Consider the following 23,597-nt stretch of genomic DNA (forward strand, 5'->3'; position numbering starts at 1 on the left):
CATAAATCTGTATGTAGTGAGCCCCCCCTAGTAGTGGCTGTATAAACCTGTATGTAGTGAGCTCCCCCTAGTGGTGGCTGTATAAATCTGTATGTAGTGAGCTCCCCGTAGTGGTGGCTGTATAAATCTGTATGTAGTGAGCTCCCCCTAGTAGTGACTGTATAAATCTGTATGTAGTGAGCTCCCCCTAGTGGTGGCTTTATAAATCTGTATGTAGTGAGCTCCCCCTAGTGGTGGCTGTATAAATCTGTATGTAGTGAGCTCCCCCTAGTAGTGACTGTATAAATCTGTATGTAGTGATCTCCTCCTAGTGGTGGCTGTATATATCTGTATGTAGTGAGCTCCTCCTAGTAGTGACTGTATAAATCTGTATGTAGTGAGCTCCCTCTAGTGGTGGCTGTATAAATCTGTATGTAGTGAGCTCCCTCTAGTGGTGGCTGTATAAATCTGTATGAAGTGAGCTCCCCCTAGTGATGGCTGTATAAATCTGTATGTAGTGAGCTCCCCCTAGTAGTGACTGTATAAATCTGTATGTACTGAGCTCCCCCTAGTGATGGCTGTATAAATCTGTATGTAGTGAGCTCCCCCTAGTGGTGGCTGTATAAATCTGTATGTAGTGAGCTCCCCCTAGTGGTGGCTGTATAAATCTGTATGTACTGAGCTCCCCCTAGTGGTGGCTATATAAATCTGTATGTACTAAGCTCATCCTAGTGGTGGCTGTATAAATCTGTATATAGTGAGCCCCCCCTAGTGGTGGCTGTATAAATATGTATGTAGTGAGCCCCCCTCTAGTAGTGGCTGCATAAATCTGTATGTAGTGAACCCCCCCTAGTAGTGGCTGTATAAACCTGTATGTAGTGAGCTCCCCCTAGTGGTGGTTGTATAAATCTGTATGTAGTGAGCTCCCCCTAGTGGTGGCTGTATAAATCTGTATGTAGTGAGCTCCCCCTAGTAGTGACTGTATAAATCTGTATGTAGTGAGCTCCCCCTAGTGGTGGCTTTATAAATCTGTATGTAGTGAGCTCCCCCTAGTGGTGGCTGTATAAATCTGTATGTAGTGAGCTCCCCTTAGTAGTGACTGTATAAATCTGTATGTAGTGATCTCCTCCTAGTGGTGGCTGTATAAATCTGTATGAAGTGAGCTCCCTCTAGTGGTGGCTGTATAAATCTGTATGTAGTGAGCTACCTCTATTGGTGGCTGTATAAATCTGTATGTATTGAGCTCCCCCTAGTGAGGGCTGTATAAATCTGTATGTAGTGAGCTCCCCCTAGTAGTGACTGTATAAATCTGTATGTACTGAGCTCCCCCTAGTGATGGCTGTATAAATCTGTATGTAGTGAGCTCCCTCTAGTAGTGACTGTATAAATCTGTATGTATTGAGCTCCCCTAGTGGTGGTTGTATAAATCTGTATGTAGTGAGCCCCCACTAGTAGTGACTGTATAAATCTGTATGTAGTGAGCTCCCTCTAGTGGTGGCTGTATAAATCTGTATGTAATGAGCTCCTCCTATTGGTGGCTGTATAAATCTGTATGTAGTAAGCTCCCTCTAGTGGTGGCTGTATAAATCTGTATTTTAGTGAGCTCCCCCTAGTAGTGGCTGTATAATTCTGTATGTAGTGAGCTCCCCCTAGTGGTGGCTGTATAAATCTGTATGTAGTGCGCTACCTCTAGTGGTGGCTGTATAAATCTGTATGTAGTGAGCTCCCTCTAATGGTGGCTGTATAAATCTGTATGTAGTAAGCTCCCCCTAGTGGTGGCTGTATAAATCTGTATATAGTGAGCTCCCTCTAGTGGTGGCTGTATAAATCTGTATGTAGTGCGCTCCCTCTAGTGGTGGCTGTATATATCTGTATGTAGTTAGCTTCCCCCAGTAGTGGCTGTATAAATCTGTATATAGTGAGCTCCCTCTAGTGGTGGCTGTATAAATCTGTATGTAGTGCGCTCCCTCTAGTGGTGGCTGTATAAATCTGTATGTAGTTAGCCCCCCCCCTGTAGTAGTGGCTGTATAAGTCTGTATGTAGTGAGCTCCCCCTAGTGGTGGCTGTATAAATCTGTATGTAGTGAGCTCCCCTTAGTGGTGGCTGTATATATCTGTATGTAGTGAGCTCCCTCTAGTACTGGCTATATAAATCTGTATGTAGTGAGCTCCCTCTAGTACTGGCTATATAAATCTGTATGTAGTGAGCTCCCCTAGTGGTGCCTGTATAAATCTGTATGTAGTGAGCTCCTCCTAGTGGTGGCTGTATAAATCTGTATGTAGTGAGCTCCCCCTAGTGGTGGCTGTATAAATCTGTATGTAGTGAGCTCCTCCTAGTGGTGTCTGTATAAATCTGTATGTAGTGAGCTCCCCCTAGTGGTGGCTGTATAAATCTGTATGTAGTGAGCTCCCCCTAGTGGTGGCTGTATAAATCTGTATGTAGTGAGCTCCCCCTAGTGGTGGCTGTATAAATCTGTATGTAGTGAGCTCCCCCTAGTGGTGGCTGTATAAATCTGTATGTAGTGAGCTCCCCCTAGTGGTGGCTGTATAAATCTGTATGTAGTGAGCTCCCCCTAGTGGTGGCTGTATAAATCTGTATGTAGTGAGTTCCCCCTAGTGGTGGCTGTATAAATCTGTATGTAGTGAGCCCCCACTAGTAGTGGCTGTATAAATCTGTATGTAGTGAGCCCCCACTAGTAGTGGCTGTATAAATCTGTATGTAGTGAGCCCCCACTAGTAGTGGCTGTATAAATCGGTATGTAGTGAGCACCTCTAGTACTGGCTGTATATATCTGTATGTAGTGAGCTCCCCCTAGTGGTGGCTGTATAAATCTGTATGTAGTGAGCTCCCCCTAGTGGTGGCTGTATAAATCTGTATGTAGTGAGCTCCCCCTAGTGGTGGCTGTATAAATCTGTATGTAGTAAGCTCCCCCTGGTGGTGGCTATATAAATCTGTATGTAGTGAGCCCCCACTAGTAGTGGCTGTATAAATCTGTATGTAGTGAGCTCCTTCTAGTGGTGGCCGTATAAATCTGTATGTATAGAGCTCCCTCTAGTGGTGGCTGTATAAATCTGTATGTAGTGAGCTCCCTCTAGTGGTGGTTGTATAAATCTGTATGTAGTGAGCTCCCTCTAGTGATGGTTGTATAATCTGTATGTAGTGAGCTCCCTCTAGTGGTGGCTGTATAAATCTGTATGTTGTGAGCTCCCTCTAGTGGTGGCTGTATAAATCTGTATGTAGTGAGCTCCCCCTAGTGGTGGCTGTATAAATCTGTATGTAGTGAGCTCCCCCTAGTGATGGCTGTATAAATCTGTATGTAGTGAGCTCCTCTATTACTGGCTGTATATATCTGTATGTAGTGAGCTCCCCTAGTGATGGCTGTATAAATCTGTATGTAGTGAGCTCCCCCTAGTGTTGGCTGTATAAATCTGTATGTAGTGAGCTCCCCCTAGTGGTGGCTGTATAATTCTGTATGTAGTGAGCTCCCCCTGGTGGTGGCTATATAAATCTGTATGTAGTGAGCTCCCCCTGGTGGTGGCTATATAAATCTGTATGTAGTGAGCCCCACTAGTAGTGGCTGTATAAATCTGTATGTAGTGAGCTCCCTCTAGTGGTGGCTTTATAAATCTGTATGTAGTGAGCTCCCTCTAGTGGTGGCTGTATAAATCTGTATGTAGTGAGCTCCACCTAGTGGTGACTGTATAATCTGTATGTAGTGAGCTCCTCTAGTACTGGCTGTATATATCTGTATGTAGTGAGCTCCCCTAGTGATGGCTGTATAAATCTGTATGTAGTGAGCTCCTTCTAGTGGTGGCCGTATAAATCTGTATGTATAGAGCTCCCTCTAGTGGTGGCTGTATAAATCTGTATGTAGTGAGCTCCCTCTAGTGGTGGCTGTATAAATCTGTATGTAGTGAGCTCCCTCTAGTGATGGTTGTATAATCTGTATGTAGTGAGCTCCCTCTAGTGGTGGCTGTATAAATCTGTATGTAGTGAGCTCCCTCTAGTGGTGGCTGTATAAATCTGCATGTAGTGAGCTCTCTCTAGTAGTGGCTGCATAAATCTGTATGTAGTGAGCCCCCCCTAGTAGTGGCTGTATAAACCTGTATGTAGTGATCTCCTCCTAGTGGTGGCTGTATAAATCTGTATGAAGTGAGCTCCCCCTAGTGATGGCTGTATAAATCTGTATGTAGTGAGCTCCCCCTAGTAGTGACTGTATAAATCTGTATGTACTGAGCTCCCCCTAGTGATGGCTGTATAAATCTGTATGTAGTGAGCTCCCTCTAGTAGTGACTGTATAAATCTGTATGTATTGAGCTCCCCTAGTGGTGGTTGTATAAATCTGTATGTAGTGAGCCCCCACTAGTAGTGACTGTATAAATCTGTATGTAGTGAGCTCCCTCTAGTGGTGGCTGTATAAATCTGTATGTAGTGAGCTCCCCCTAGTGGTGGCTGTATAAATCTGTATGTAGTGAGCTCCCCCTAGTGGTGGCTGTATAAATCTGTATGTAGTGAGCTCCCCCTAGTGGTGGCTGTATAAATCTGTATGTAGTGAGCTCCCCCTAGTGGTGGCTGTATAAATCTGTATGTACTGAGCTCCCCCTAGTGGTGGCTGTATAAATCTGTATGTAGTAAGCTCATCCTAGTGGTGGCTGTATAAATCTGTATGTAGTGAGCCCCCCCTAGTGGTGGCTGTATAAATATGTATGTAGTGAGCCCCCCTCTAGTAGTGGCTGCATAAATCTGTATGTAGTGAGCCCCCCCTAGTAGTGGCTGTATAAACCTGTATGTAGTGAGCTCCCCCTAGTGGTGGCTGTATAAATCTGTATGTAGTGAGCTCCCCGTAGTGGTGGCTGTATAAATCTGTATGTAGTGAGCTCCCCCTAGTAGTGACTGTATAAATCTGTATGTAGTGAGCTCCCCCTAGTGGTGGCTTTATAAATCTGTATGTAGTGAGCTCCCTCTAGTGGTGGCTGTATAAATCTGTATGTAGTGAGCTCCCCCTAGTAGTGACTGTATAAATCTGTATGTAGTGATCTCCTCCTAGTGGTGGCTGTATATATCTGTATGTAGTGAGCTCCTCCTAGTAGTGACTGTATAAATCTGTATGTAGTGAGCTCCCTCTAGTGGTGGCTGTATAAATCTGTATGTAGTGAGCTCCCTCTAGTGGTGGCTGTATAAATCTGTATGAAGTGAGCTCACCCTAGTGATGGCTGTATAAATCTGTATGTAGTGAGCTCCCCCTAGTAGTGACTGTATAAATCTGTATGTACTGAGCTCCCCCTAGTGATGGCTGTATAAATCTGTATGTAGTGAGCTCCCCCTAGTGGTGGCTGTATAAATCTGTATGTACTGAGCTCCCCCTAGTGGTGGCTATATAAATCTGTATGTAGTAAGCTCATCCTAGTGGTGGCTGTATAAATCTGTATGTAGTGAGCCCCCCCTAGTGGTGGCTGTATAAATATGTATGTAGTGAGCCCCCCTCTAGTAGTGGCTGCATAAATCTGTATGTAGTGAGCCCCCCCTAGTAGTGGCTGTATAAACCTGTATGTAGTGAGCTCCCCCTAGTGGTGGTTGTATAAATCTGTATGTAGTGAGCTCCCCCTAGTGGTGGCTGTATAAATCTGTATGTAGTGAGCTCCCCCTAGTAGTGACTGTATAAATCTGTATGTAGTGAGCTCCCCCTAGTGGTGGCTTTATAAATCTGTATGTAGTGAGCTCCCCCTAGTGGTGGCTGTATAAATCTGTATGTAGTGAGCTCCCCTTAGTAGTGACTGTATAAATCTGTATGTAGTGATCTCCTCCTAGTGGTGGCTGTATAAATCTGTATGAAGTGAGCTCCCTCTAGTGGTGGCTGTATAAATCTGTATGTAGTGAGCTACCTCTATTGGTGGCTGTATAAATCTGTATGTATTGAGCTCCCCCTAGTGAGGGCTGTATAAATCTGTATGTAGTGAGCTCCCCCTAGTAGTGACTGTATAAATCTGTATGTACTGAGCTCCCCCTAGTGATGGCTGTATAAATCTGTATGTAGTGAGCTCCCTCTAGTAGTGACTGTATAAATCTGTATGTATTGAGCTCCCCTAGTGGTGGTTGTATAAATCTGTATGTAGTGAGCCCCCACTAGTAGTGACTGTATAAATCTGTATGTAGTGAGCTCCCTCTAGTGGTGGCTGTATAAATCTGTATGTAATGAGCTCCTCCTATTGGTGGCTGTATAAATCTGTATGTAGTAAGCTCCCTCTAGTGGTGGCTGTATAAATCTGTATTTTAGTGAGCTCCCCCTAGTAGTGGCTGTATAATTCTGTATGTAGTGAGCTCCCCCTAGTGGTGGCTGTATAAATCTGTATGTAGTGCGCTACCTCTAGTGGTGGCTGTATAAATCTGTATGTAGTGAGCTCCCTCTAATGGTGGCTGTATAAATCTGTATGTAGTAAGCTCCCCCTAGTGGTGGCTGTATAAATCTGTATATAGTGAGCTCCCTCTAGTGGTGGCTGTATAAATCTGTATGTAGTGCGCTCCCTCTAGTGGTGGCTGTATATATCTGTATGTAGTTAGCTTCCCCCAGTAGTGGCTGTATAAATCTGTATATAGTGAGCTCCCTCTAGTGGTGGCTGTATAAATCTGTATGTAGTGCGCTCCCTCTAGTGGTGGCTGTATAAATCTGTATGTAGTTAGCCCCCCCCCCTGTAGTAGTGGCTGTATAAGTCTGTATGTAGTGAGCTCCCCCTAGTGGTGGCTGTATAAATCTGTATGTAGTGAGCTCCCCTTAGTGGTGGCTGTATATATCTGTATGTAGTGAGCTCCCTCTAGTACTGGCTATATAAATCTGTATGTAGTGAGCTCCCTCTAGTACTGGCTATATAAATCTGTATGTAGTGAGCTCCCCTAGTGGTGCCTGTATAAATCTGTATGTAGTGAGCTCCTCCTAGTGGTGGCTGTATAAATCTGTATGTAGTGAGCTCCCCCTAGTGGTGGCTGTATAAATCTGTATGTAGTGAGCTCCTCCTAGTGGTGTCTGTATAAATCTGTATGTAGTGAGCTCCCCCTAGTGGTGGCTGTATAAATCTGTATGTAGTGAGCTCCCCCTAGTGGTGGCTGTATAAATCTGTATGTAGTGAGCTCCCCCTAGTGGTGGCTGTATAAATCTGTATGTAGTGAGCTCCCCCTAGTGGTGGCTGTATAAATCTGTATGTAGTGAGCTCCCCCTAGTGGTGGCTGTATAAATCTGTATGTAGTGAGCTCCCCCTAGTGGTGGCTGTATAAATCTGTATGTAGTGAGTTCCCCCTAGTGGTGGCTGTATAAATCTGTATGTAGTGAGCCCCCACTAGTAGTGGCTGTATAAATCTGTATGTAGTGAGCCCCCACTAGTAGTGGCTGTATAAATCTGTATGTAGTGAGCCCCCACTAGTAGTGGCTGTATAAACCGGTATGTAGTGAGCACCTCTAGTACTGGCTGTATATATCTGTATGTAGTGAGCTCCCCCTAGTGGTGGCTGTATAAATCTGTACGTAGTGAGCTCCCCCTAGTGGTGGCTGTATAAACTGTATGTAGTGAGCTCCCCCTAGTGGTGGCTGTATAAATCTGTATGTAGTAAGCTCCCCCTGGTGGTGGCTATATAAATCTGTATGTAGTGAGCCCCCACTAGTAGTGGCTGTATAAATCTGTATGTAGTGAGCTCCTTCTAGTGGTGGCCGTATAAATCTGTATGTATAGAGCTCCCTCTAGTGGTGGTTGTATAAATCTGTATGTAGTGAGCTCCCTCTAGTGATGGTTGTATAATCTGTATGTAGTGAGCTCCCTCTAGTGGTGGCTGTATAAATCTGTATGTTGTGAGCTCCCTCTAGTGGTGGCTGTATAAATCTGCATGTAGTGAGCCCTCTCTAGTAGTGGCTGTATAAATCTGTATGTAGTGAGCTCCCCCTAGTGGTGGCTGTATAAATCTGTATGTAGTGAGCTCCCCCTAGTGATGGCTGTATAAATCTGTATGTAGTGAGCTCCTCTATTACTGGCTGTATATATCTGTATGTAGTGAGCTCCCCTAGTGATGGCTGTATAAATCTGTATGTAGTGAGCTCCCCCTAGTGTTGGCTGTATAAATCTGTATGTAGTGAGCTCCCCCTAGTGGTGGCTGTATAATTCTGTATGTAGTGAGCTCCCCCTGGTGGTGGCTATATAAATCTGTATGTAGTGAGCTCCCCCTGGTGGTGGCTATATAAATCTGTATGTAGTGAGCCCCACTAGTAGTGGCTGTATAAATCTGTATGTAGTGAGCTCCCTCTAGTGGTGGCTTTATAAATCTGTATGTAGTGAGCTCCCTCTAGTGGTGGCTGTATAAATCTGTATGTAGTGAGCTCCACCTAGTGGTGACTGTATAATCTGTATGTAGTGAGCTCCTCTAGTACTGGCTGTATATATCTGTATGTAGTGAGCTCCCCTAGTGATGGCTGTATAAATCTGTATGTAGTGAGCTCCTTCTAGTGGTGGCCGTATAAATCTGTATGTATAGAGCTCCCTCTAGTGGTGGCTGTATAAATCTGTATGTAGTGAGCTCCCTCTAGTGGTGGCTGTATAAATCTGTATGTAGTGAGCTCCCTCTAGTGATGGTTGTATAATCTGTATGTAGTGAGCTTCCTCTAGTGGTGGCTGTATAAATCTGTATGTAGTGAGCTCCCTCTAGTGGTGGCTGTATAAATCTGCATGTAGTGAGCTCTCTCTAGTAGTGGCTGTATAAATCTGTATGTAGTGAGCTCCCCCTAGTGGTGGCTGTATAAATCTGTATGTAGTGAGCTCCCCCTAGTGGTGGCTGTATAAATCTGTATGTAGTGAGCTCCTCTAGTACTGGCTGTATATATCTGTATGTAGTGAGCTCCCTCTAGTGGTGGCTGTATAAATCTGTATGTAGTGAGCTCCCCCTAGTGGTGGCTGTATAAATCTGTATGTAGTGAGCTCCCTCTAGTGGTGGCTGTATAAATCTGTATGTAGTGAGCTCCCCCTAGTGGTGGCTGTATAAATCTGTATGCAGTGAGCCCCCCTAGTGATGGCTGTATAAATCTGTATGTAGTGAGCTCCTTCTAGTGGTGGCCGTATAAATCTGTATGTATAGAGCTCCCTCTAGTGGTGGCTGTATAAATCTGTATGTAGTGAGCTCCCTCTAGTGGTGGCTGTATAAATCTGTATGTAGTGAGCTCCCTCTAGTGGTGGCTGTATAAATCTGTATGTAGTGAGCTCCCTCTAGTGGTGGCTGTATAAATCTGTATGTAGTGAGCTCCCTCTAGTGGTGGCTGTATAAATCTGTATGTAGTGAGCTCCCTCTAGTGGTGGCTGTATAAATCTGTATGTAGTGAGCTCCCCCTAGTAGTGGCTGTATAAATCTGTATGTAGTGAGCTCCCTCTAGTGGTGGCTGTATAAATCTGTATGTAGTGAGCTCCCCCTAGTAGTGACTGTATAAATCTGTATGTAGTGAGCTCCCCCTAGTGGTGACTGTATAAATCTGTATGTAGTGAGCTCCCTCTAGTGGTGGCTGTATATATCTGTATGTAGTGAGCTCCCTCTAGTGGTGGCTGTATAAATCTGTATGTAGTGAGCTCCCTCTAGTGGTGGCTGTATGAATCTGTATGTAGTGAGCTCCCTCTAGTGGTGGCTGTATATATCTGTATGTAGTGAGCTCCCCCTAGTGGTGACTGTATAAATCTGTATATAGTGAGCTCCCTCTAGTGGTGGCTGTATGAATCTGTATGTAGTGAGCTCCCCCTAGTGGTGGCTGTATAAATCTGTATGTAGTGAGCTCCCTCTAGTGGTGGCTGTATAAATCTGCATGTAGTGAGCTCCCTCTAGTGGTGGCTGTATAAATCTGTATGCAGTGAGCTTCCCCTAGTGGTGACAGTAAGTAATTGTTATGATAGTGTGAAATCATGAATGGGCAGTGATGTAGTGGCAATCTCATCATGTCCCCATCATACGCCTCTCTGGTGAGTACACTGTAGTACAGAGAATCAACCTCTCAAAGATGTGGGCCAAATTAAGAAACATCTACTCTAGATCAGGGTGGTCTTCCCGTACCTGTGGGCTAGTAAAGGTTTCATTTTAACTGAAAATAAGTACAAGAGAAGCGAAGTTACGTGTCCCCGTGTTTTTATCTTGGCAGGAATTCCCCAGGCTCCGGGCACCCCGGAGATCCCGCAGAAGTATAGGGACACAGTGCTGGTTCTGTGGAAATCCTTTGAGCATAGCTGTCCCTGCACCTACATACTGGAACGTCAGGTGAACGGTGAGTCGTGTCGAGAAGCTGGGGGGCTGTCAGTCGTCCCAGGGAGGAACACTCACTACACTCAGCCTCTGCCAAGCCCGAAATGGCTGATAACAGGGAGCACTAGAGTTTATCTGCACAGTTTAAGTACATGGGATAGGCATTACCATTGCTCACTGGACAGAATTATAGTCCTTTATTTGGTTGTATATTCCTCTAGGACAAGGAGAATGGCGGATGATCAGCTCCGGCATCAAGGACTGCTACTACAATGTCACGGAGCTGCCGCCTGGCTCTGTCCGGTTCCGTGTGGCTTGTGTGAACAAATCAGGGCAGGGGCCCTACAGCGACATATCCAAGAGTGTTATCATAGAAGGAAATGGTAAGCCGCAGAGCTCCTCGCAACGTGTCACATGATACATTGTAGCAAACTGACCGATCTGTGCAGCTTCTCCTGCTATATCTCGCTAACTGACCATTGTCAGGACTAGATACAATTGTATCCACTTCTCAGCTTTGTACATGGAATGGAAACTACAGTGTCCTCATTCACTGACAGTAAGCACAGATATTGAAAATAATGAGACATTGAAATATGAAGTCAATAAAACAGTGGTAGAAGTATTTGTACAGAGATTACGCTTTATTTACACAATGCCAAGAAAATGATAATCCTTGTTTGATCCATGTCAAGGATAACAGCCAGGAGATCCCGCGGATATCCCACCGCTGCCACCAATATGTCAGGGAACAGCGCTCCGCTGCCTTCAATCGTCAGGAAAATTACACAATTGACTGACGAGTGATGGACGAGGCGGTAGCTATTTTTACTACTAGGCCGGTTATTGGGGAACTGACAGTGAGTGTATGGTATATACACCTCCGATTCCAATGCATGGAATATATATACACACACCTTAGTACAGTCACTGCCAGCTCCACAATAACAAATGAAAAGCTAGCTGCCACCACCAATCGTTTATACAGGTCGATTGGACACTTGTTTCAGGTAGCGTATGGCTTCAGGGTGTAGTTTATAGAGCAAGAGGAATGGAGCTATTCAATTTTATATGTTTAATCCGAAAAGTAGACAGCATTTATAAAAATATACAAAGAGGTTACAAAATGGACAAAACAATAAAGTATATACAATCACATAACATAAAAAAAGATCAAGAGATATCCAACTTTCAGGATATCATCACCCCTGGAAGTCCCAGGTGGGAGATATTAATGTCATACTTCCTATTATGATTTTAGTTTTCCATAGATTGGGAACATGTAATATATAATGTTAACCATCTGTCAGATTTTAATTTTGGACTGATGCGGCGGCTGCCCAGTGATGTAAGTCAATGCTTTACGTTCACCACAACGCCCGAAGTATATCTACCATAACTATAGGATGTATGCCGTTCATAACAAATCCAATATTCATAACTAGAATGGGAACAACGCAGTCTGTTTGCAGTTCTCTAAAAATAGGAATGCAAGGGCCATAAATCTGTCGCATCCCACATTCTTTTGCAAGCTGAAAGGCATCAGAGAGGCATACCAGAAAGAGAGTGCAGCCAGGAACCACCCTTGATGCGCGTTTTGCATCAGCTTCCTCGCGCGTCAGGGGTGGTTCCTGGCTGCACTCTCTAATGCCTTTCTGATACCCCTCTATTTCTTACTTTAGGTTTAAATACAGATTTGTGTATCCACCACTTAATAATTACCTCGCCATCCCTCCATTATGCATCCAGCAAAGTGCACAGTGCATTATTTTATACATATTTGAATTTATACAATGTTATTATTTCCATATTTGCACGTCCATGCCCTGGATTTGTCTGGTTAAATTAACCAGTTCTACTACGAGGAATTTGTGGTGTTGCTTTATGTATTGCACCTTTTTTTCTATATGTATGGACTGTCATCTACCCCTACATAGAATAATGGTATAGGGTATACTACGTGGTCTGATATATTGATTTGGATCTTTTACTTGTATGTTATGTGGTCATGACTCCTTTGTTTAAGCATTAGTTAGTATTGGTTGAGGCCGCTACCTAGCTATTATATACAGCTTATCGGTGGCCAGTACATGAGTGCTTTTTTCTGCTTGCACATCCATTTTTAATTAGTTTTTATCTATTTTATATGTTATCTATGTGGTTTATTTAATTGAATGGTACTTTTCTACTACTTCTGGCAGTTTACTCAGTTTTGGTAACTTTATCTGCATCCTCAAGATGCTCTGCCATGTAGCCTGTGCCCTCTGAGACTCCATCTTGCAGGTGTAATGACATCATTGGATTGTGCCTGCTATGTCATTGCATTGCGCATGTCTCATAATGCACTTTGATTCTTTGTTTTGCTATCATTTGTTTGTTATAATCCCTGTGAAATGACAGTGGACTCAGAAATCTTTCATGATATTTATATCCTAGGCCAGAAACCATCTCCTGGCTTGGCTCATCTTGCCCAGAAATCCCGACCGACTGTGCCCACAGTATCCACCTTTGGACCAGTTTCTCCCCGGGTCACCTCTGCACCTTCAGCTGTCACTACCTCCAAGCTGCCTCCATCAATCGGATCTCCTCTCGCTGTTACGTCACCTCCTACCAACGCCCCTGAGCCTACAGTTCCAATACAACCAGCGTCCAAAGGAGCCCCCCCTCCAACGCCTCCAAGACGGCACAGAGGTCTCCCAACTCCTCCCACGTTACATAGGGTTTTACCTCAAACCGCTACAAAAGTAGAGCCTCAAGGTATTTTCAGTAACAAACTCCAGTCTCCTGAACCTTCTCCAGTGATGCCGGTGACTTCCCATGTGTCTACAGTGACGGTATCAGTGACCCCCGGCCAAGCCATGTCCCATTTACGAGTTCCACCCGCACCTCCGGTCCAGCAGGTGAAACCTCCTCCAGAACCAGCTGCTAAGACTGTCCCAGAAAAACCAGTGCAAGAAGTGAAGTCTCCAACTGAGTTACCAAAAACTCCCTCAGTGACCTATGTGGCCCCAGTTAAACCGTTCCCCATCCCCCAAGCTGCAAAGTCTCCAATGCCTGAAGAACCAATATCTAGTCTAGTATCCGCAGAGTCTAAAGTTCCTCCACCAGTGGCTCCAAAACCAATGGTCGCTACTCCTTCTGTACCAATCATGCTGCACATTCCCCCCTTTAAGTCTTCTACCCTTCCCTCTCCACTGAGCCCCACATCCAGCTCCAAACCTTCATTCCCATCTCCTCCCACCAGCCCGGTCTATAAGCCATCAACCCCGACCTCTCCAACCTACATGGTCACCTCCTTCATATCAATGCCACCATCATCCCCAACCAAAGAGACGCCCCTTCATAAGCCTGCTGCTCCGGTTGCCCAGACTGTCCCAACTCGTATCTTAGTGACGAGTGTCACCCCTGGTAAAGACGGTAGATACACCCCAGGAGGAAGGGCTACTCCGTCTGGAAGAGAAAGCACCCTCCGGCAAGGAGTACCCCAGAAACCTTACACATTTTTGGATGAGAAGGCAAGGTGAGTGGCTTGGGCAAACCCAATAAAGATTGTTTCTCAAGAATCATGGTGGGAAATCTCACATCTCCAATGGGAAACATCTCCCAGTACATGAAGCATCGGGATATCATCAGGGAGACATTACCATTCCAATCCAGACCACATGGGCTCTCCATGATTTTGTTGTATTAAAGGGACCCTATCAATCTTTAAACTGGCGCCGCACACTTGTAAAAAGTGAGATAAACTTTGGTGCCATAAGCAAATTGGGTCTTAAATGTCGAGTGTCATTAGAACTGTAAGGTCTTGTGTTTAATCAGCCCACAGTTCAGACAGCTCCTCCTAGGTCATCCACAGCTGCTATTAAGTGGCACAGAGGACGCAAGCGCAGTGGGTAGTCTCTGCCCAACGTGTGAGCAGGGAATTAATTTCTGACTAGTATAAGTGCCTGTTCTTTTTCTAATGACCTGCAGGTTAGAGCAGGACTGGCGCATGCACTGCACAAAAAATGATTCCCTGCCCACGCAAGGGAAAACACTGCGCATGCACCGGCTTTATTCTGCACAGATTGTGTAGTGAATTATAAATGATGTACAAACCAATAGCCAGATCAATCAAAGGACCGAGGGTTGGATCAACAGGACACATGGGTGGTCTGATAACACTTAAAAGGGGACGATTTTATTTTTTACAATGTGCCTAAGAACTAACAGGCAAGTAGTTACTACCTATCTGCCTGTTGTGCCCACTGCTGATCTCTGCTGGCACAGACCGCTTCTGCCAGGGATTCGGCGCAATGTCGACAGACCAGCAGCTTCTTTTCCGCTGTGTTGACGCGGCGTGACTTTCGATGTCATGCTGATTGACTGCCAGCTCCCTGCTGCCTAACTGCGGGAAGCAGGTTGTCAATCAGCATGATATTGCAAGTCACGCCCCATCAGAACAGAACAGCCCGATAGAGGAATGGCTGCTTTATAGAGGCAGCTGAATCGCCGGCAGAAGCGGTCGGTGACTGTTCTGAGCCGCCGTCGAGTACAACAGGCAGGTAGTTAGCAAATACCTATCACTTTTTAGCCCCATAGTAAAAAAAAAAAATCCTGAACATCATCCTCTTTAAGGCCAACTTTTCATATGGAACAAGAGTTTTTCTAAATTTTTGTAGGTGTGCAGTGCAAATTGCAAATAGTAATTTAGGTATCAATTTTTCCTAACATACATGGTGGTGAAAATGGTTTATAGAGGTAAAACCTGGTGACAGGTTCTCTTTAATACAGCAGGACAAGATCATGGAAATCCTATGTGGCCACCTGGCTGTCTCACATGTCTGTTTCCTGCAGAGAATATTTCCTTCAGAAATCTAGAATGGAAAAGTCGTGAAAAGAAAAATCTTAGTGTAAATGATTTTTAGGAGTAAAACTAAGTGAGGTGTTTCCTTGGCTGTGTGCCTATGGAGAATTCATTCTGCTGCCACTAGGGGGAGCGCATTGCCTATTGAGTTCAGTGAGAGCTGTATGAGTCTCTATGCAGTGAGCTCCCTCTAGTGGTGGCTGCATATAATTCATATTTTATCATTCAAATTAAATTGTTTTGTAAAGGGAAACAATGGAATTTGGAGATCGGATCAGAAAAACAGAGTTTTGACCACTATCATTTGTTCTTACCTTATTTAGGCATTATAATACCAAAATGCTAGATACATGTTCCTTCCCTACATCACCCTCACTTTTATCACATCACTATTATCCCCCATTCAGAGGCGGATACAGACAGAAGAGGCCGCTGTGCAAGAGCAATATATGGGTCCTTTGTAGTCCAATATTTCATCATAATGCACAATTCCGTATAATACTGCAGTGGCCCCCTTACCTCTTGGGCCCTCTGGGTTGCACCTATGGTATATCCACCCCTAATCCCCTTCACCATCGCAAAATGCCAAAAAAGCAAGATGTTAACCCCTTCACCATCATGGATCTCTAGGGATATTAGAAATGATCCTATGGCGGCTCCAGGCCATTATGAATACCACCATTAATCTCTTGGGTTTGCTACAATTGACTGTACAGGTTTTTAGGCATCTGTGTGTTACCAGAATGTTCCTGTTCCCTGACAGCAAGGCGCGACATTGAAAATATGGTGGAAGTGAAACATAAAATGTATATAAAAAAAAAAAAGTTGCAGAATTTCAATATTTGTGAGTTCTAGATATTTTAATTTGTGGATTTTTCCTCCGCAGGGGCCGATTTGGGGTGATTCGGGAATGTAAGGAGAATGTCACAGGGAAGCATTTCATGGCGAAGATTATTCCCTATGAGCATGAGAATAAGCAAAGTGTCCTGCAAGAATATGAGGTCCTGAAGTGTCTTCACCATCAGAGGATCCTGAGCCTTCACGAGGCGTACATCACCCCCCGCTACCTGGTCCTGATCTCCGAGCAGTGCGCCGGAAGAGAAATCCTCTACTGCCTGGTAGAGCGGTAAGAGGAGGGAGGAATGGTCTGCAGGCCGGCTGACATCTACATAATGTCTATCTTCTTACCTTATATCACTGCATATACAGTGCTCAGCATAAATGAGTACATGTTACCCGCATGCCGCTAGGTTCAGATGGGGACGAGACAGGTTACATGAATTCTTTGGAATCCTGGGGGAACCGTTACTCAGGGCGACCATAGACCATGTGCTCCAGCTTCTCTCAGGCACACAGGGGTATTGACCGTCAGGCACAGACATGTAGGTTGTTTCACTTGCTGACCAGACACACTAAACAAGAGTCCTCATAAACAGTAGAACAGTAGCATTTAATAAGAAGCCGCACAGCCAGTGCAAGTTAAGTCTTATGAGCAACAGGCTCCAGTGACAAACAGTACAGTTTCCTTAGCAGCACAGCAGTTCACAGTCTTCCCAGTAGTACAGGACAGCACAGTTCTAATGCAAAGGAACATTAATGAGCACAGCATTCTTTACAGCACAGTGAGATGGAGGAGGGGGCATGGTTTGCTGAGGGAGATGAATCCTGTGACACCATTTCTTCCAGTCCTTATCTTTCTGCACTGTTAGTTCAGGAACTCTACCTGACCGGTGCTTAGCTTCACTCCTGACTTGAATCCTTTTCACTAGCAGGAGCGCTTCTGTGAGATACAGAACACACACACCACCTTTCTCTTCGGCTCCAGCCAGACAGTAAACAACTTCCCCACAATCCCCCTGGGGCTCTGCTAAAACCCTCTCCTTCTCCTGTGACTGTGTTAACCCCTCTAGTTGCTGGATGCTTCTGGAGCACAACACTTCCTGTCTCCTGTGCTTGTGTTACTTCTAATAATTACTGAATGCTTTTAAAGCAACAGCACTACTTCTGCATGTCACATACACCCTCTTTGAAAAGTAGGATTTTAATCAATATTGAACACAAGAACAAGTTCCAACATTTTGACAAGACTGAGTTTCATAGAACATTTTTTAACCCATTACATGACAGTAAGGTTAATAACTTTCATTACAAAATCTTCAGTTTTAGTCAAATTATTTGATGTACAAATGAGTACACCCCACATCAAAAACTACTACATCTAGTATTTTGTATGACCTTCATGATTTGTAAGGACGCACGGAATGAACAAGTTGGGGACACATTGCGATATCGATCTTTTTCCTTTAGTATTTCATACATCAAGGCTTGTTATATATAAATAAAAATCATGAAAAAAGATAAATAGTTAATTATGTAATAATGGATAAAAAAAGATACTCTCTTATCAAAGATATATATACAGCTCTGGCAAAAATTAAGAGACCACTGCAAAATTTTCATTTTCTCTGATTTTTCTCTTTCTAGGTCTATTTTTTAGTAAAATGTACATTGTTTTTTAGTCTATAAACTACTGACGTCTCCGAAATTCAAAGCTAAAAATTTTGTAATTATTTGCAGCAAATGATAAAGCGTCAAAATAATAAAAAAGAAACAGAGAAGCAGAGAAGCAGAGAAGCAGTGCTTTCAGACCTCAAATTACTCATGTTTTAACTGTGAAATCCAATATTTGGTGGACTAACCATGATTTTTAATCACAGCTTTCATTCGTCTTTCCATGCTTTTCAATAGAAAACTGTTCAGTTTACTCTTAATTTTTGGCAGAACTGTATGTGTATACTCTGCCCCCCGTCACTGTGTATATATTCAGGCTATTAAAAATGTTACATCAAAACTAGCAATTAATGGGAATCTGTCAGCAGGTTTTGCTATGTAATTCGAGAGAAGCATGTAGGGGTTGAGACCTTGATTACAGCGATGTGTTACTTACTGGGCTGTGTATTGCTGTTTTAACACAATCAGTGTTTTATCACCAGGAGATTATCACTACAGGACTTGGTGTCTTGTGCCTCCTGGTGCCTTTCCGCCTCCACCACTGATTAGCAGTTTTCTGTCAATATACAGTGTACACAGAAAGCTGCTACCAGTCAGCGGTGTGGGTGGGGCTATACACAGGAAGCTGCCAGTCGGCTGTGTGGGTGGGGCTATACACAGGAAGCTGCCAGTCAGCAGTGTGGGCGGGGTTATACACAGGAAGCTGCCAGTTGGTGGTGTGGGCGGGGTTATAGACAGAAAGCTGACAGTCAACGTTGTGGGCGGGGTTATACACAGGAAGCTGCCAGTTGGCGGTGTGGGTGGGGCTATACACAGAAAGCTGCCAGTCAGTGGTGTGGGCGGGGTTATAGACAGAAAGCTGCCAGTCAGCGGTGTGGGCGGGGTTATGCACAGGAAGCTGCCAGTCAGCGGTGTGGGCGGGGTTATACACAGGAAACTGCCAGTCAGCGGTGTGGGCGGGGTTATAGACAGAAAGCTGACAGTCGGCAGTGTGGGCGGGGTTATACACAGAAAGCTGCCAGTCGGCAGTGTGGGCGGGGCTATACACAGGAAGCTGCCAGTCGGCAGTGTGGGCGGGGTTATACACAGAAAGCTGCCAGTCAGCGGTGTGGGCGGGGCTATACACAGGAAGCTGCCAGTCGGCAGTGTGGACGGGGTTATGCACAGGAAGCTGCCAGTCAGCGGTGTGGGCGGGGTTATACACAGGAAGCTGCCAGTTGGTGGTGTGGGCGGGGTTATAGACAGGAAGCTGCCAGTCGGCGGTGTGGGCGGGGTTATACACAGAAAGCTGCCAGTCGGCAGTGTGGGCGGGGCTATACACAGGAAGCTGCCATTCGGCAGTGTGGGCGGGGTTATACACAGAAAGCTGCCAGTCATCGGTGTGGGTGGGGTTATAGACAGGAAGCTGCCAGTGGGTGGTGTGGGCGGGGTTATACACAGGAAGCTGCCAGTGGGCGGTGTGGGCGGGGTTATACACAGGAAGCTGCCAGTGGGCGGGGTTATACACAGAAAGCTGCCAGTCGGCGGTGTGGGCGGGGTTATGCACAGAAAGCTGCCAGTCGGCGGTGTGGGCGGGGTTATACACAGAAAGCTGCCAGTCAGCGGTGTGGGCGGGGTTATACACAGAAAGCTGCCAGTCAGCGGTGTGGGCGGGGTTATGCACAGAAAGCTGCCAGTCAGCGGTGTGGGCGGGGTTATACACAGGAAGCTGCCAGTCGGTGGTGTGGGCGGGGTTATACACAGAAAGCTGCCAGTCGGCAGTGTGGGCGGGGTTATACACTGGAAGCTGCCAGTCAGCGGTGTGGGCGGGGTTATACACAGGAAGCTGCCAGTCAGTGGTGTGGGCGGGGTTACACACAGGAAGCTGCCAGTCGGTGGTGTGGGCGGGGTTACACACAGGAAGCTGCCAGTAAGCGGTGTGGGCGGGGTTACACACAGAAAGCTGCCAGTCAGCGGTGTGGGCGGGGTTACACACAGGACGCTGCCAGTCGGTGGTGCAGGCGGGGTTATACACTCGAAGCTGCCAGTCGGCGGTGTGGGCGGGGTTATACACAGAAAGCTGCCAGTCGGCGGTGTGCGCGGGGTTATACACAGAAAGCTGCCAGTCGGCGGTGTGGGCGGGGTTATACACAGAAAGCTGCCAGTTGGTGGTGTGGGCGGGGTTATACACAGAAATCTGCCAGTCGGCGGTGTGCGCGGGGTTATACACAGAAAGCTGCCAGTCGGCGGTGTGGGCGGGGTTATGCACAGAAAGCTGCCAGTCGGCGGTGTGGGCTGCCAGTTGGTGGTGTGGGCGGGGTTATACACAGAAAGCTGCCAGTCGGCAGTGTGGGCGGGGTTATGCACAGGAAGCTGCCAGTCAGCGGTGTGGGCAGGGTTATACACAGGAAACTGCCAGTCGGCAGTGTGGGCGGGGTTATGCACAGAAAGCTGCCAGTCAGCGGTGTGGGCGGGGTTATGCACAGAAAGCTGCCAGTCAGCGGTGTGGGCGGGGTTATACACAGGAAGCTGCCAGTCGGCGGTGTGGGCGGGGTTATACACAGAAAGCTGCCAGTCGGCAGTGTGGGCGGGGTTATACACTGGAAGCTGCCAGTCAGTGGTGTGGGCGGGGTTACACACAGGAAGCTGCCAGTCGGTGGTGTCGGCGGGGTTACACACAGGAAGCTGCCAGTAAGCGGTGTGGGCGGGGTTACACACAGAAAGCTGCCAGTCAGCGGTGTGGGCGGGGTTACACACAGGACGCTGCCAGTCGGTGGTGCAGGCGGGGTTATACACTGGAAGCTGCCAGTCGGCGGTGTGGGCGGGGTTATATGCAGAAAGCTGCCAGTCGGCAGTGTGGGCGGGGTTATACACAGGAAGCTGCCAGTGGGCGGGGTTATACACAGGAAGCTGCCAGTCAGTGGTGTGGGCGGGGTTATACACAGGAAGCTGCCAGTCAGCGGTGTGGGCGGGGTTATACACAGAAAGCTGCCAGTTGGCAGTGTGGGCGGGGTTATACACAGGAAGCTGCCAGTCGGCGGTGTGGGCGGGGTTATACACAGGAAGCTGCCAGTCAGCGGTGTGGGCGGGGTTACACACAGGAAGCTGCCAGTCAGCGGTGTGGGCGGGGTTATACACAGCTTGGCATTCAGAGCACTGCTAGATCTGCAGTAGAGAAAACTGTGATCCAATCACAACTACAGCACCCAGTTAACTAAGGGATGCATGTATCAGGGTCTCTGCCCCTACGTCATGCTGCTGTCAGATTGCATAGCAAAAACCTATTTTTTAAAGCAGACCCTTGACAACTATTTTACAGCCATTGGTTAATTACCTGACAAAGAAAATAGTTTGTCTTCGAAACATGTTATATTGCACCTTCCGTAAAGTTATTTTTGCGCCTGGATATTGGTGTAGTGGATTGAGCGCCAACTCCCATAATCCCGGCACCATCATCCTCACTCACACAAAAATGATGTCTTTCAGCTCCATCTAGTCCCTCAATCTGGCACTGCAGGTTTTGAGAAGGTCGTGCCCTGGATGATCCCCCCCAGCCTTCATATAGGAAAACATATCGATGTATACATTTATCCTTCTCATCTTTCATTGAATCCTTTAAATCCATTGAATTCAATGAAAGCAGAGAAGGATAAATCTATACATCAATGTTTTCCTCTTTGGTGTCTTCAGGTTCCGATACTCCGAGGACGACGTGGTCAACTATATTCTTCAGATCCTACAAGGTCTGGATTATCTCCATGAGCAGAAGATCCTTCACCTGGACATTAAACCAGAGAACATTATGGTGTCCTATATGAACACTGTCAAAATTATTGACTTCGGGAGCGCTCAGACATTCACCCCTCTGGTCCTTCGTCAGCTAGGAAAGCGCGTGGGGACCCTGGAATATATGTGTACGTAAGACCCTCCATCACTGGGAGCAGATAAAGGGTTATTAACAATTCAGCTGTTCTTGTCGGAGGCTGGAATACCGGCTCAGAGCCGCCCCCAGAATTAGGGGCTCCGGACGCAGCTGCACTAACTCCCATAAAATTGAATGGGGAATCGTCACCCGCCTCGTATTCTTAGGTAACAGTCTTCTTCTGTCCTCACAGCTCCGGAGATGATAAGAGGAGACCCGGTTGGTGCCGCTGCCGATGTTTGGGGATTAGGAGTTCTGACCTATATCATGTGAGTAACTGGAGCAAGCGAGAGGGGGCACCTGTGGCACCTCCAATTTTTCCTTTCATTAGTTTTGATCACCCCTAAATCTATCTGGGCTATTGGAACTTATGGGTGTACAAAGATGGCGGATACGGAGGACTTTGTGAGACATGACCTGCAATTGGGATCACATATTCGTGTTGTAGGGGTGATAACATTGCTTCTATCAATCTATAAAAACCATTGTAGACCAGGGGTTAAACAACCTGGGATCAGAGATATCTCCAATCCCAGCTGCTGCCACGTATGATAAAGCTGAAACTCGCTGCTATTACTGTAGGGTCAGATCCATCACGTTGGTGTAAATGTGATTCACATCATCAGGCAAAGTTCTGCGGGGAATGCTGGGAGCACTCAGCTCTGAAGCTGGTGAATGCAGCTCTGGACCGTATTACAGGCTACTGTAACTAATTATTATTTAACGGCTCGATCTCGAGTCATGGGGACTTGATGGATGAACGATCTGTAGGAAGATCGATCTTGTACAAGCCTAGATAGGACCACCAGGGTCTTCTCTGCCGTTGTCTTGCTGCTCTTCCTCTTGCTCCTTCTATTCTTCCGCCCATGATGTCCTTCTTCAGTGATTGTTCTCTTCGTATGATGTGTCCACAGGAGGCAAGTCGTAGCTTGCTGATCCTTGCCTCGAGTGACATGTCTGGCATAATTTATTCCAAAATCGATTATTTTGTTCTTCTTGCCGTCCATGATATTGAGAACATCCCTCTCCAGCACCACATTTCGAAGGCGTTAGCTGTGTAAAACTGACACAAGAATGATCATCGTGATTAATGCATGTCAATTTTTGGAATTTGGGTGGAAATGTGTATTTTCTTCTGCCGCAGGCTGAGCGGGCGATCACCTTTCTTTGAACTGGACCCAGCAGAAACAGAAAACAAGATTCAATCAGGCCGGTTTGACATCTTTAAGCTGTACTCCAATGTGTCTCAGAGCGGCTCCCTCTTCATACGAAAGCTGCTGTCTATATATCCCTGGTGAGTGGACTGGAAATACACCCAACAGTAATGTGACCCGCACAACCATCACACAGGAGAGATGACAAATCCTCTACAGGGTCTTGAGAAAGTTTTTCATACCCCGTCAACTTTTCCACATTTTTTCATGTTACACCCACAAACTTACATATATTTCATTGGGATTTTATGTGACACCAACACAAAGTAGCAAGTATTTGTGAAGTGTAAAGGAAATAATACAAGGTTTTCTAAATATTTTAAAAATACAAATCTGAGAATTGTTCGGTGCATTTGTATTCAGCCCTGGGTCAGTACGTTGTAGGACCACCTTCTCTGCAGTTACTACTGCAGTCTTTTGGGGTCTGTCTCTCCAGCTTTGCACATCTAGACGGGACATTTTCCCCATTCTTCTTTGCACATTCGCCCAGTGAGATTGGATGGAGTCGTCTGTGATTAGCAATTTTCATGTATTGTCACAGATTCTCAATGGGATTTAGGTCTGGACTGTGCCGTTCACACACATGAATATTCTCGGATCTAAACTATCCATTGTAGCTCTGGCAGTAGGGGTCGTTGTCCTGCTTGAAGGTGAACCTACGTCAGCCAGCTTACCTGCTGAAGAAAAGCCTCCCCACAGCAAGACGCTTCCACCACCATGTGTGACTGTGGGGATGGTGTTTTCAGGGTGATGTGTAGTGTTAGATCCGCTACATCATACGTGTTAAACTCCGGCCCATGGGCTAAATCTGCCACACAGGGTGGTTATATTTGGCCCGCAACACCAGAACCACCACCCCTATGTGGGTCCATTATTTTGTATGGAGGACTATGTG

General features: G+C 46.1%; 1 protein-coding gene across 3 annotated transcripts in view; it reads left to right on the top strand.

Annotated features, from left to right (window-relative positions):
* Positions 1-23,597, top strand: part of SPEG (striated muscle enriched protein kinase) — a 347,211-nt gene that overhangs the window by 281,684 nt on the left and 41,930 nt on the right. For all 3 annotated transcript variants that reach the window (XM_073647347.1, XM_073647348.1, XM_073647349.1), the window contains 7 exons: positions 10,130-10,252; positions 10,452-10,613; positions 12,667-13,750; positions 15,963-16,202; positions 21,257-21,480; positions 21,682-21,757; positions 22,633-22,782. In XM_073647347.1, coding sequence (XP_073503448.1) covers positions 10,130-10,252; positions 10,452-10,613; positions 12,667-13,750; positions 15,963-16,202; positions 21,257-21,480; positions 21,682-21,757; positions 22,633-22,782 — 2,059 coding nt within the window. The remainder of the gene's footprint in view (positions 1-10,129; positions 10,253-10,451; positions 10,614-12,666; positions 13,751-15,962; positions 16,203-21,256; positions 21,481-21,681; positions 21,758-22,632; positions 22,783-23,597) is intronic.

This window comes from Phyllobates terribilis, unplaced genomic scaffold (assembly GCF_046119375.1).
Source record: "Phyllobates terribilis strain yellow unplaced genomic scaffold, ASM4611937v1 Scaffold_9__5_contigs__length_417890890, whole genome shotgun sequence".
Lineage (NCBI taxonomy): Eukaryota > Metazoa > Chordata > Amphibia > Anura > Dendrobatidae > Phyllobates > Phyllobates terribilis.